Here is a 14291-nt window from a genome sequence, read left to right as displayed (position 1 = left end):
GATCAGTGCTATGGCGTCCTTACCTCTGTCGTTGCCGCTTGCATACTGAAGAGGCTTGCTCTTGTCGATGCTGTTGAAGCTCTGGCTGCGCCGGTTGAGGTTGGACGAGCCGGGGCTCCTGGAGGCCCCGCTGCCTGCAGCAGGTACTCTGGAGGGGCCTGGTAGCCTGCAAGGGACGGTTCGAACGTTAGGGTTACAAATTGGCTATTTCAGCTCTGTAGGTAAAAGTGGAGTAGAGCTCCTCTGGTGGTATAAAAATGTCTACATGACAATATTACTTTGGCAGAAACATTGTAATTCTTTGTTTGCACCCACCTGAGATTTAATTAATGTCTGCCCTTAGAGCAGCTTTGCCTCAGACATGGTTTTAAATTAATATTTTTTCTCTGTTGCACAGAATAATCTATCCTGACAAATGTCCATGCCTTAAAGGATTTAGGTTCACATTTTTCAAGTCTACTCTGATGCCCGTATGTACCTTTCAAAATGTTACTGGTTGTTGAAGAAATCCTTGCCTGTGTACTTTTCACTTCCACTGATATTACTTCCAAAAGAGATCTCTTTGTGGCCAATATGGACAAGAGAAAAAAACTCAAGTTCCCATAAAACGAAATTTCATTCAATTACATTTAGACAACAATCTACATACATTGTGGAACAATTGTTGTTATAAACATTAAGTTAATGTTGAATTGAAACAAAACTTAAATTTTAAAATCAAAAAGCTTAGATTTTGGCAACAAATTTACTTGGTTAGAATAAAATAAGTATGTTTGTTACGTAATTTCAGTTACGCACGTATGTTATGTGCAATATGTGACATAAGTTAAGTACATTTGGTAAAGTTGACATCTGGTTTCACACAGGACACTAACAACCTCCTGTGTGAGGGTCCTGTTTATTCAACGTCCTTCCTATGCTTACTTCCGCAGACTTTGATTAGAAACAAATTTGTGATTTGTGAAAGACTACTGTGATCCGAGACAAAAAAAAGTTTCCCTCAAAACCTTATTGAGAATGCAGTTTTGTTGTATGGAAACCTAATCTTTATGTGACAGGGCTGGGGCATGTGAGTATTGTCTAAAGATAGAATTGAACAAAATCCCTGCTGAAAGTAGAAACAAGTCTCATTCAGACTCACAAAGGATAGAAGATCACAAGTTAGGCCTTGAGATGTGCTACACACTACAGAAATGAAGGCAAAAAAAGTTTGGCTCACTATAAGTTGAAAGAGTTTTTCCGTTGTCATGAATTCTGACCTCTGGCTCAGTGCTGTATGTGTCAGTGTGTAAGAGGAAGAGAGATCAAGAGAGTGATGTAAGATAGAGCGTGTGTTCCATTGTGAGATGAAGATAAAAGGATAAAAGGAGGTGAACTTTGAGTTTTGGGGGAAAATACAGGGCAGAATATAGAGACAAAAGTTTGCTTCATGGCAGATTGATTGAGATCTATCAGCACACATGAATGGAGGAGAAATGTGAGTTCATGAAAAAAGATTTGGAGACCTGGTGGCTCTTTAATCCTCCTCCGTGCGTAGTCACTATTCATTTCTGTACCTCTACTGGCACTGTATAGAGAATCAAAGGCTTACAAGCAGTCAGTTGCTCTACTCTCTGACGCACACATATGCTCGCGTCACATACACACTCGCATAATCCTTTTCTCTCAACAGACCGAGTCAAAGTGTAAAATGTTGATTTGACCCTCGACAGCTAGAGGATTTTCTCGACTTCCATGAGGACGCGTAAAGAATGATCTAAGCCCGTTGTTATTGTACAATAACTTTACATTGCATTTTTGATGAACTTTTCCAGATGCTTTCAAACATCTGATTTGTTAGTAAGTTATTTCAAAAACAGATTTGGCATCTGACTTAAGAAACATAAGAAGATGTATGACTGCTTGGATTTATTTTCCACCATTAATCTTTACTATTGTTTTGATGTGATTGTTATGTACTGATTCCAGAGACTGCTTTTTACATCCCAGCGATGATGGTGGTCCATACCTGGCCTAGTTATATATTTATGCTTTTTTATTTCCTCACAATCTTTTTAGATTCAGAATCCAATCAAAATATACAACAAAAACGTCCCAAAGTCTCCCGGCTGACAGACTGCAGTGAACAAGGTAGGAGTAAAAGTAGGTAATGCTCAAAACAATGGGCATTGAGTAAAGACCTTGCTTGCTTGCATCAGAGGGCTGTGTGTGTTTCCATTCATAGCCTGGTCTTTGTCAGTATGAAGAGAAAAAAAAAAATAAAAACTTGAATAGATTCAAACAACTTGGTGACTTTTTGTCACCCTGCCTGAAAGCTGTCGTGAGTTCCTTATCAAAAATAATCGATTCGCTACGCTGAATATGTCACTCGCGTCTGTATTGCAGATGGAGCCGAGATGTCGGAGAGGAAATTTTTTTAAAGGGTAGAATCTTGAAGCGGTCGAAAACCCCAGGGGAAAAACAACATTTAATTTGTTCCATTTTATGTAAGGTCTTACATAATAAAACCAAACAAACCAAATATGATGGTTGACATATAGGACTGATTAAAAACGTAAGCAATATCTTCCTTAACCACCTGTAGTGACAAACAGAAGTAGCTGTGATGAACTGGAACAGACAGAGTTCTCTTCTCTATGACTCAGTACGCTGTTTTTTTTCCTTCTTCTATACCATCAAAAACAGAACAGGTCAACTTTGTTTCTTACACCAATTCTGTATGTGAGGGGATATGAAAGAAACAGCAACTGATAAGAAAGGCCACATACTGACCAAATCATTAGTGGTAGTATCTGGGAAGGGAGCAACACTTTGTCTTTTTATTTCCCTGGAGAGTTTAAGATGTAGGTCAGTCATGCAGCAGAATAAAAAGCTGCTGATTGGTCTTTTGGCCTTGCACTCATCATTGCATCAGGAATACATTTCATACCAAAACCAGTCCAAATATAGAACAAGAACTGCCAGTCAATACATACTGCTGCCTGTTTCCTTCTGTGGAATGTGTTAAATGGAGCATGTTTTACACAATCCACATCTCATCTCATAACTTCTATTAAAAGTGTATTAAGTAGGCTATCCTTTTTTATAAGTTGATCTTTAAACATCATTTCTGTAGGACAATTCTTCATCTGCAGAGGAATGCCTCTCCCCTAACCGATGTCAGTAAGCTGCAGGACTTATCAAACTAACCATCTGCTGCTTTTTTTAAGAAACACAGAAAACATGTAATAAAAGATTTAGCACTGCTACAATTGCAGCAGAGCGATTTGAATGGCACTGTATATCATTGCAAAAACATCCCAGTTTACCTTGAGTGTCTCCCGTTGAAAAATGGAACAAGGCTCAGCGATTAAGCAACCTGAACTGCAGGCAGTCAAAGCAAAAACTGCCTAATAAGTCAGACTATGTGCTGAACAATGCAAACAATGTTTTATACAGGAAATTGTGCGAAAATAAAATGTGCTTGAGAGCAAAATAGAAAACTGACACTGAGAAGCCACAAATGTGCCTACATTCAGTTCCTCTGATTTCCTTAATCACAAAAGATCCGCATGTACAACTACAGCGGACTCTGCTCTGTTTAGAGATGCTGATCCAGACCTGAGAACAGAGACTTGGTGGTCTGCCGCAGTAATCGCACTGAACCGCATAACACACAGAGGAAAAGAGTGAAAGATAGAGAAAGAAAGAAAGAAAGAAAGAGGTAGAGAGAGAGAGAGAGCGTGAACACAGATATAACAGGGTGGATAAGAGACAATGAATCTGGATGTTCAAATGAAATATCTCACAAGAGAGAACAAAAGGCACCTCAATGACTCCTAAACACACACACATGCACAGATAACAGTAGCTACAGGGTGTTTAGTTCCCACAGGTACAATCAACAAAGAGAAGGAACAGAAGAAAGTCAGAGACTGAACAATTAAAAGAAAAAAAACTAAGAAGACATAAAAGAAAAAGAAAAAAGAAGAAAATTGAGAGAATGGGAGTGAAAGGGAAATGGATGCAGATTGTAGGAAGAGAATCTGAGAAAACCTAGTGTAGCTAAAAGCCAGACAAGAGAAAATGAGAGATAAACAGTGGGGAAATGAGGGGAAGATGAGCCAATTTAGATGGAAATCAGAGGTATTGCCTTTTATCATAAGATTCTTTCATCTTCCAAAATACATGTTTGATAATGCATCCACAAAATGGAGCATCAGAGAGAAATGCAATATGCATTCTGGACAATGATTTTGTTTAAGAGGACTTGGGGAAGTGTATTAGACAAAGAAAGGACGGTGAGGCAAAGAAGAGAGGGAATGTGGACAAACACATTATTCAGCTTGTCAGTCACAGGCTATTACAAAAAATGTTTGTTTTAGTTCAGCTAAAAGTTAAGCTAAGCTAAGTTGAGCTAAGTTATTGAAGACGAGGGAGCGCTCGTGATTAATTATGCCTTCTACACCGATGTCTTCAGCCAGTCTGGATTTAACACTACCTCCAGGGCAAAGCCACAGCCACCGCTACCTCAGGCTCATTACAATGACAGAAAGATACCACAAGCTGGCAAGTGGCCAACAAGCTGTTAAACATCACCCTCTGCTGCCAAGATGAAGAAGTTTAAAACAAACATATTTTTGCGTCCTAGATATGTAAATGTACTGTATATGTTCTACAGCAGTGGACCCCTTAGTCTCTAGCAAAAATGAGAATACTTTATTTTCTCTACAATTCCATCCATAAGTAACTGAATGTAAGACTATTTTGGCCATGGGGTTCAGCAATAAAACAAAAAAACATCTAAAAGCAAAAATCCTATCAGATGGGAGACCTTGGGACAAAATCTTATTGAATGGCATGGTCTAATTTGTGTCAGTTTAGGGGTCCTTGACATGACAAAGTTTGGGAACCATTGTTCTACTGTTCAATGCTGCCACTGATTTATATCCATTTCTGTATTTATGACAAAAGCAGACTCTAGAAACATTGACAAAAATGAATACAGACTTGAAGTTTACTATGATGGAATGGACAAGGCAAGTGTCAAGAGTCTGCTAATGGAAAAAATTGAAAAAAGACAGAAGCTAGAAGTCTAGAAACGTAGTTACGGCGCTAAAACTTGCAAGCACACCAGTATGGTCTTTTAATGCAGCCCAACAGCACAACACACACAATGCCCTGTAGCAGAGGCACAGATGCTAAGCATGGGTGGCCCCAGGGGAAGTTAAAGCACTTGGCAGTGTTGAGAGTGTGTTCACACATGGCCAGTTTATTCAAACTATACAGCTGTTTTAGCTTAGCTTTGCTCAGGTGTCTTCATCAAACAGAAGCACAGAGCGCTTCATAAGGAATAAGAAAGAAATGACTACCAACAAGAGGATGCAGCTCATTCTGAAGTGTAGAAATGCATGAGAAGCTCCAAATTGGCTCCCAATAATCACCGGTGACTCATCCTTGGAAAAGTAAGCATAAAACAATGAAACAAAGGCAATGTCTTGCCTTGGATCAAAGCTCATGTGTAGCCCTTTCTTCATGCATACTTATACTAGTATCATGAACAAAACAGACTGAATACAAAAATATAACACAGTGGACACGTTTCCATCCACTCTTAGAACAATAGAAACCATTTGTATGAGATAGTGCAAGTAAGTGAAAAGTGGAGTTGTTGCCGTGGTAAAGAGGGTAGGTACTTTCGCTCTGGGTAATGAGCAGAATGTCTCATACAGAGCATAAAAAACATTAAAACTCCTGCACCTTCAGGGCACCGCTCTTCACCACATTCAGTTCATGTGAGAGAAGCATGAATTGTTTGCCTATTTTTGAACCGCTAAAACTTTCTTGCTTCAGGGGAAGGAGAGAAGACAATTCATGCTGATTAAAAATAACTTCTCAGATGGCAAGAAAGTAATGAAATGGTCTGTAATCAAGCTTGTGTGAATGAGAATCAGATGGCCATCGTGACACTATCACAATTCACTGATCTCCAATACAGGTTCTTTATTTGTGTTGTGCATCTATTAGTGGGGCAGATAAGGGGGGAAATCGTTCACAAGTGGATACAAGCACCAAATTTGGTGTGGTTATCCCTCTGGGGCCAATAATTTGAAAAATAACGTTAGCCACTTAATTTTTCAAAATCGCCGCCATTTTCCAAGATGGCCGCCATTTCCATCATTGGAAAACACATATCTGCCCACATAATTTTACTATTGGGACATATTTCAAGGTTTTTACCTTTTGAATCCTTTTTTTTTTACTATAAGGATGTTACATACATATCTATTTTGTGTTTTGAGAGTCTATAGTGGTATGTAGAGTAAATAATCCATGAAACGTGACATAATTCCAAGAAAAAATGTATTATTAAAGCATGTCAAAGTAACAGGAGGTTTTATGTTATTTACTAGGGGTGATCCGAGTACCCGGCTGAAACGAGTATCCGGTACGTATAAAGCACTTTTGCCGAGTACAAGTATTATACGAGTAATATGAGTCAATATCCGTGCTTGGATTGAATAAAACTCCTCAATTGGCCGCGCAGCGTTCTGTGATAATCACAGCGCCCCCCCCCGCCTACAAACCCGCTCGGCTCAATCACACACACACAGAACAAGGAGAAATGCGCTCCTTCGGCCTCTCCCTCTTGCTCTCTCTCTCTCTTGCTCTCTCTCTTGCTCTCTCTCTCTCTTGCTCTCTCTCTCTCTCTCTCTCTCTCTCTCTCTCTCTCTCTCTCTCTCGCTCTCTCTCTCTCTCCCGATCCGTCAGGGAGGCAGTCAATCGGGTCTGCGGATCTGTTCCGTTAACGTTTAGGGTTTCTTCAGCTTCAGGTTTGTTTTTAACTTCGGTTTGTAGTCCTTAAAGGACTTACAGATACAGATACAGATAAGGCTGTACTCGCTCATCCCTATTATTTACTTTTCTGGAGGCACATAACATTATTGTATTGTGTTCATTTTATTTAAGGGGTTATTGTAATGTAGTATGCCAACATTGGTAGTCCTGGCACTACAGCTGCTGTACAGTTAAGACCAAAGTGATAGCATCACATCTTCCACGGCATTGCTTTGCATCCACATTTGGTCAGTTGCTGACAGCTCTCTACAATTGGTGTAGCTCTGCAGAAGATATGCCATTGATCACCTTTCTTGGTCCATCCCCACTCAGAAGGACTCAGTACTTCTGGCTGGAGTACAGTTGCTTGACTCCAGATGCAGCGCTGGTAGGCTGAACGCTTTAACACACTGCAGCAATGTTGCTTGAGTAGGAGGAATGGCTTCATATGGCCTTTACTTTTTGGCAAACAAGTCCAACGGGCTTCATCTATACTCCCCCTGCTTCGTTGGTCTGTTCTACATCATGACCACAAACATTTCTAAAATCTTCAGGTTGCCGTCATCCATTCTTGGAGGGTAGGGCTGAGCTGGCGAGATTCAGAGCTTGTCCAATTATTTCATGTTTGCCAAGCAGTCTTCTTCCATTTGCCACCAAAGGCTGAAACTAAATCACAGGAGTGAATGCATGAAAGAAAAGATACCACTGCTCCTCTCCTTCAACATTGATAGAGGTCATGATCCATCCAAGATTCATTCTTGGCCAAAAGCAAGCACAAGTTGCAGACCCATGTCCGAGAACTGGTAGACTTTGACTGCTATAACAAGAACGCTGTCACGGCTTTGACCAAAGGTTTTTGCTGCATTTTTGGCATGGACAAAGTCCTAGTGTCAGCTCCTCATGACTACGGTACATGGACTTACACATCTAGGTTGATGGAGTGGTTTTGACAGTTGATCCTCTTTGGTCACTATAACCACATTTGGTGTTAAAGTTTCTGCAATTCTGTCAGCGAGGAAATGGAACAGCTCAGTTTTATTCTCATCCTCACTGAGAATGTTACGCCATTTCTTGGGTATTTTGCCTTGCTGGTCACTTGCATTGGCTTCATGTCTCTTTTTGACCTAGGTTCTGCCTTCAAACTGGATTGTTGGTAGATGTCAAAGACTATGTCTGTTCTTTTGCATTTCACAGAGTATGCCTCTACAGTGGGGCTCGAAAGTTTGGGCACCCCCAGGTAAAATTTGTTAAATGTGCATAAAGAAGCCAGAAAAGATGGAAAAATCAAATGACAGATTAGACATTCGTATAATATGTCATAAAAGTTAGATTTTATTTCACAGTTACACTTTCAAAATAACAGAAAACAACAATGGCGTCTGCAAAAGTTTGAGCACCCTGCAGAGTATGCACCATACTTTTTTATAGCTGAGACCTGACAGTGTCATGGATTGTTCTCAATCATCGTCGGAAAGAACAGGTGATGTCAATCTTAAGGTTTTAAATGCCCAGACTCATTGACCCCTCCCCCAACAATCAACACCATGGCTTCTTCTAAGGTTGTCTAGAAAACTGAAACTGAAAATAGTTGACACGCTCAAAGCAGGAGAAGGCTAGAAGAAGATAGCAAAGCGTTTTCAGATGCCATATCCTCTGTTTGGAATGTAATAAGAAATGGCCGTATCAGGAACAGTGGAAGTTGTAAAAGATCTGGAAGACCAAGAAAAATATCAGACAGAATCACTCGCATTGTGAGAAAAGCAATTCCAAACCCACGTTGGACTATGCGATCCATCCAGAAAGACCTGCAGACACTGGAGTTGGTACACCATCCCACTATAAAGAGATACTCGCACAAATATGGTCTTCATGGAAGAGTCATCAGAAGAAAATGTCTTTTACGTCCTCACCACAAAAATCAGTGTTGGAAGAAGGAAAATGAACATATAGACAAGCTTGATGCATAGTGGGACCAAGTTCTGGTCAAAGTTAAGGTTAAAGTCGAACCTTTTGGCTGGAATGAGCAAAGGTACGTTTGGAGAAGAAAGGGCTCCGAATTTAATGAAAAGAACCTCTGTCCAGTTGTTAAGCATGGGGGGTGTATTGCAGCACATTGTTGCCATCTGTGAAAAAACTGAAGTTAAAGAGAGGATGGCTTCTACAAATGGATAATGATCCTACTAAACACACCTCAAAATCCACAGTGGATTACATCAAGAGGCATAAACTGAAGGTTTTGCCATGGCCTTCACAATCTGCTGACCTCAACATAATGTAAATCTATGGATAGACCTTAAAGTAGCAGTGCGTGACAGACAGTCCAGAAAGAGACTCTTGGCTGGCTACAAGAAGCGTTTCCAAGCTGTGATACTTGCCAAAGGGGGGGCGTGGAGCTTCCCACCATCACTCAAGGCAGCAGGGAATGGCAGAATTCATGTCTAAAGAGCTCCTTCAGATCACACTTCTGCTCTTGCATGAGATGAACAGTTTGGAGAAGAGCTGGCAATCCTCCTTCAGCACCTTTTTCTTCAAAGAATTGACAGAGGCACGTTCCTGAGGAAGAAGTTCCTGCAGTTTTCTTGATTTGCTCATAAAGTTTAGGTTCTTCTTCTCAAGTCCTCTCCAAATCATAGAGGACTTTAACTATTGATATTTATGATGTTGAATGGTTCTCATTGTAATTCTTGACATCACAACATAGGGGTAAATATCGCCTCTTGTGATTTCGCTTGTGCGGTTCAAGAGATATGATGGAATACATAATTAGGTTATGGCGGATCCAAATGGCTGCAACAGCTGTCTAGAGGCCTTCATATATGTGTGTGTGGTATTATTGTAATCATTGACCATCAAAACATAGGGGTAGACATCATCCTTTAAGCAGTTGAATGTTTTGTTCAGGAGATATCATGCAAATATACATAATTTGGCTATGGCGGAAAATAAAATGGCCGCCGCGGCTCCCATGAAGTTTTTTTGCAATGGCTAACGTACTTTTTTGAAAGAGCACTACCCACTAAGTAATTGTACCAATTTTGATGCTTGTATCCACAAGTGAACGATTACCCTAAAAAATGGCACTTATCTGCTCCACTATATCACTCATACAGCATGTGTGTAGGTCACTAAAGAGTTATTTCTGCAAAGCAGCAGTGATGTCTGTTGTCAGTGATGTGAGAGGGCAGATTACCACACATAGGCCTGGAGCTGCTGGCTGAAGCATTTTTGCCATTGCTCAGTGGCGTCTCGAGAGGAATTATTGGCCAACACGCTCTTTCCCACTGCCTCTGAGCTGAAACAAATGCTGCAAGCATCAGACAACTGGACTCTGGGCTGTGTACTGTACATCCAGTATGTATGGGTAGATTTGTGGTTCAATTTCTCACATGTGAACTGCTCATATGGGTTTACATTGAATGTGTACATTCAGTAGGTGTATGTTCCTGTGCTAGTGCACCTACCTGCATGTAACCATGAGTGTGAGTGCTTATGTCAATAAGATTTTAGGAAGGTCAGGTGCCCTATGCAAATTTGATAGGTTTACCTGCTCACACGTGACACCTCAAGAGTAGCTGAAGCTCTGACTGCTGGCTACAGCCTTGCGTCTGGCAACACAAAGAGTCATAATGTCTGGTAGCTTATTTAGCAGCAGCATCTTTTCTAAAATGTGTAAGGGCTATTCCCAAAGGACACATCACAAAGAAAAGCACTTCTCAAGTAGTGAAAGCACTGGATTGAGGACAGAGATTAACAAAGTGTTAACTGAAATTGCAAGTAAACTACTTTTATGACCAATCAATTTGTCTACTTGAATTTCATTTATATTGTCAAATCATAACAGACCATATCTCGGGAGACTTTACAGATAGAGTAGGTCTTGATCACACTCTATAATTTACAAATACAATTCATCCCAAGAGCAGGAATTTGCAGCGGCAGGGTCAAGGAATGACCTCCTTTTAACAGGCAGACACCTTAGGGAGAACCTGGCTCTTGGTGGGCAGACAGATTTTCTTTTTTTTGTGATTTTAGCCTCCTTTTTGGTGCAAAAGACTCACTGCAGTTTAATGCACTGAACTCCCCAGCGGCCACTTGTCAGTCAAATCTTGTGGGAATGGCTATGACGTCTGAAAAAGAATGTGTTTTCTTTATGTGTTCAGCCATGATGTGTTGAAGCTCGCAAAGTGCTGATAAAAGTTAGTCCTGATTTAGGTGTGAGTCCTATTTAATAAAACATTGTCATTTGCTCTAATTATTGAGTGAACATTTTACATTTGCTTACTTGGGAAATACTCAGATAAACTGGCTTGGAAGCAAATTATGTACAAGCACCTTCACAATTATATGGGTGCCTATTTGACTGCACTAGCCTTGACGTTAATGAGAAGAACAGGCATGTTTAATTAGGCTGAATCACCCCTGAAAAGGTAATAGAGAACATTATGACAAATATTTAGCACATTAACAGACTGTGAGGCACTGTTGCAAGACGCCACGAGGCAAACTTACACCATGCTGAAATATCCTTGAAAACGACAGCTGCTCTATAGCTAACCCTGACCTCTGACCTCTCTGAGCTGGTAACACAGTAACACAAAAACAAGAAAGCATTAAGCAAAATGAACAACCGTGTAATGGCACAGTGTCATGCCAAAAGCAGTGAAAACTAAGAATGCTCAGTGTATAGAACTTTGAATATAGTTTGTGAATCAGAGCAACAATAAGATAAAGCAGGTACATGAAATATTTGCCATATTTACCTGGTGTTTTTCTTCTGTGGTGACCCTATTCCACTGTGGCCCGGAGGACTTGCATATCGTGCTGTGAGACTGCATAAAGAACAGAGAAGATGACAGACAGACTGTTAACACAGTTAGAGGAAGGAGACCAGCGTCTTGCTGGAATTTTCTTAATCCATGCCTTAATGTAATAATGTGTGTGAGAGGAGACTATTCAGATAGATGCAGAGAGAGAAGGAGAGATAACCAGGGAGAGGAAAAAACAAGATGTACTGTATCACGCCAGTGCTATATTTTTTTCCACATAATGTATCACACATGTTTATTACCACACGTGTATGACTAAGCCAATAACATCTCTTAATCCATTTATAGGGCCAGATGACATAAAACTTTCACAATCAATTTTGTGGTGCTATCGTTTGAAGAAAACCCAAAGACACACAACACATGAGGCAGAGGTGAAGGAAATGCTCACAGCACCAGTCACAGTTTATAACCCAACACTCACTGTTAGTCATCCACGGAGACGGGAATTAAACGCGGGCTGCCCCTACATTCATGTTTGACAGGAAGTAGTTAACCTCCTTGTATAGTGCTTAATGAACAAAAAGATGCCTTTATTCATCACGCGTACACCCTGTAAACAATGACAAGGCAGGGCTGTTGTTTATTCCTGTGTGTAAATGTTCTGACTGTGTAGTGTCCTGTGTGAACTGTATGACTGGCAAACCATGAGTGTTTCTCACTTGTTGTCATGAACTTAGTGAACAGAGACTGTATGCAAAGCCCCTTTATCAATTAAACATATCTTCTTTTTAAAGTAGTAGACTAGCGTTAAATGCCCAGGGAAAATATTGTTTGAGGCACTCCAAGCAACACATTGAAGTTGGGCTAACTGTGCATCAGCTAGCATACATTTAGTATTAACAAGTGGCTTGCTTTATTTATTTATTTTCCACTTTTCTTACAAATAAAACTACAAAAACTAAATTTTTACGAGAACATTTTGGTCAAAACCAGACAAAGAGAAAAAAGTGTTGAAAATGTAAACAAGATATATTGCAGGCAGTGCTGTGACACGCTTAGCTAGCGCGCTAGCATTATTAGCTTGACAGAATCGGTTTTGACAGAAATGGATTGTACATTTAGGAAAATACTGAAAATGACCAGTAGAGCTAACTCACCTAGAGATATTATAGTTTGGTCACAGTAACTCCTCGACAGACGAGTTTTTAAAATTAAACAAGCAAACAAAATGCTGATTCTTCTTCCCAGCAAGCGTACTAGAGCATCAAATAACTAGAGTTAGACTAACACACTCGCATCTAACAAAGCCCCCCTTCAATTTTGAATACTGCAATTCTTTTTTAACTGTTACACATTACAATTACAGTTTAGAGAGCATACCAGCTAACTGCAGACCTGAATCCATACCTTCCACAGGATGACCAGAGATAGAAACCCGAGATGACCAATTAGTTCCTTTTGAGCAGGGAGTAACGTTAGCTCAATAACTGTCAGAACACTTAAACTATGCTTCAGCTGGAGGACCGAGGAGGCAACAAACACCAGCAGTCTGATTAGACGTCCTTTTCTAAAAACAAGGAACAACATGTTCTCTGTTTTGTGATTGTGGGCTGATAGTGATGGTTTGGCGTTGGTGAGTGAAAGTGGACAGAGACAATAAACTACCTATACTGGGTGGCTGTGTGACGCACTGCAGTCATTACATCTCATTGTCTGCTCGGTCTGCTTTTGGTGTGTAGTTCTCAACTTTGCATAAAACTGAATATAAATAAATGCCAATAGATTTTTACATTTTAGCATCTACGTTGATGAATTAAATTAGTGGATAATAAATACATTACTAGAGAACCAAAAGAACTATAATATTTTGAGTAGAAAATTATCACGGGGACAAGAAATTAGAAAATACAATAATTTCTAAATCAAATTTAATTACACCCCCCACATATACCATGATCATTTGGTATAACAAGGAATAGGGTTCATTACAAGTACTGGCCATGACTCTTATGAAAATAAATCTGTTACTGGTGAATGTTTTGGAAGACACTTCTCCATGCATCATTTCCTCTCATGCAAAAGCCCAACAAAAGGAGGACTGGTTATAAAGGTTCCAAGGCTTTTCTGAGGTGATTTTCAGTCATTATCTTGAATAAATTTCATCATTCTGTGGAATCACATCAGCCGTCACAGAGCAACAATGTGATATTTAATGCTTTGATCAGTGAGGTCGAGCTGTGAACGACAAGGATCTTTCAAGCTGCTGAGCAAAATTTGAATTAGCAGTCTCAAAAGTGTTCATTCTCTGTAACACACACATTCAAAAGTCCTTATCTGCCTGTCTCTCTCACACACAGACACACACATATACACACACATATTCTCTATTTACACCTCTCCTTCTGGACAATTCACCTCACTTTTAAACCACCTGTGATAAATTGCCAAGTCACTGTACATTTTTAATTGACATTGCAGGTTTTAATATTGCAGCGTTATGCTAACGAGCTCCGGGGCAGACAGCAGAACCGAGAGCAAACGAGTTCAGGGCAGTTTCCCATTATAGTGGCAAGCACTTTGTATTATGTTTTTAATAAACTATATGATACCTGACACGTCAGTTAAGGATGTCTGGCAACTGTTCTTTTTCCAACCCAAAGAGAGAGAGAGAAAGAGAGAGAGAGAGAGAGAGAGAGAGAGAGACAC

General features: G+C 40.1%; 1 protein-coding gene across 14 annotated transcripts in view; it reads right to left on the bottom strand.

Moving 5' to 3' along the window:
* The window catches only part of nav3 (neuron navigator 3), a 223688-nt gene that overhangs the window by 108492 nt on the left and 100905 nt on the right, over positions 1-14291 (bottom strand). For all 14 annotated transcript variants that reach the window (XM_032505782.1, XM_032505795.1, XM_032505791.1 and 11 more), the window contains 2 exons: positions 11577-11645; positions 24-166 (listed from right to left, as the gene is read on the bottom strand). In XM_032505782.1, the coding sequence (XP_032361673.1) occupies positions 24-166; positions 11577-11645 (212 nt within the window). The remainder of the gene's footprint in view (positions 1-23; positions 167-11576; positions 11646-14291) is intronic.

This window comes from Etheostoma spectabile, chromosome 23 (genome assembly GCF_008692095.1).
Source record: "Etheostoma spectabile isolate EspeVRDwgs_2016 chromosome 23, UIUC_Espe_1.0, whole genome shotgun sequence".
In the NCBI taxonomy this organism is placed as follows: domain Eukaryota; kingdom Metazoa; phylum Chordata; class Actinopteri; order Perciformes; family Percidae; genus Etheostoma; species Etheostoma spectabile.
This window is presented reverse-complemented; position numbering and strand designations above follow the sequence as displayed.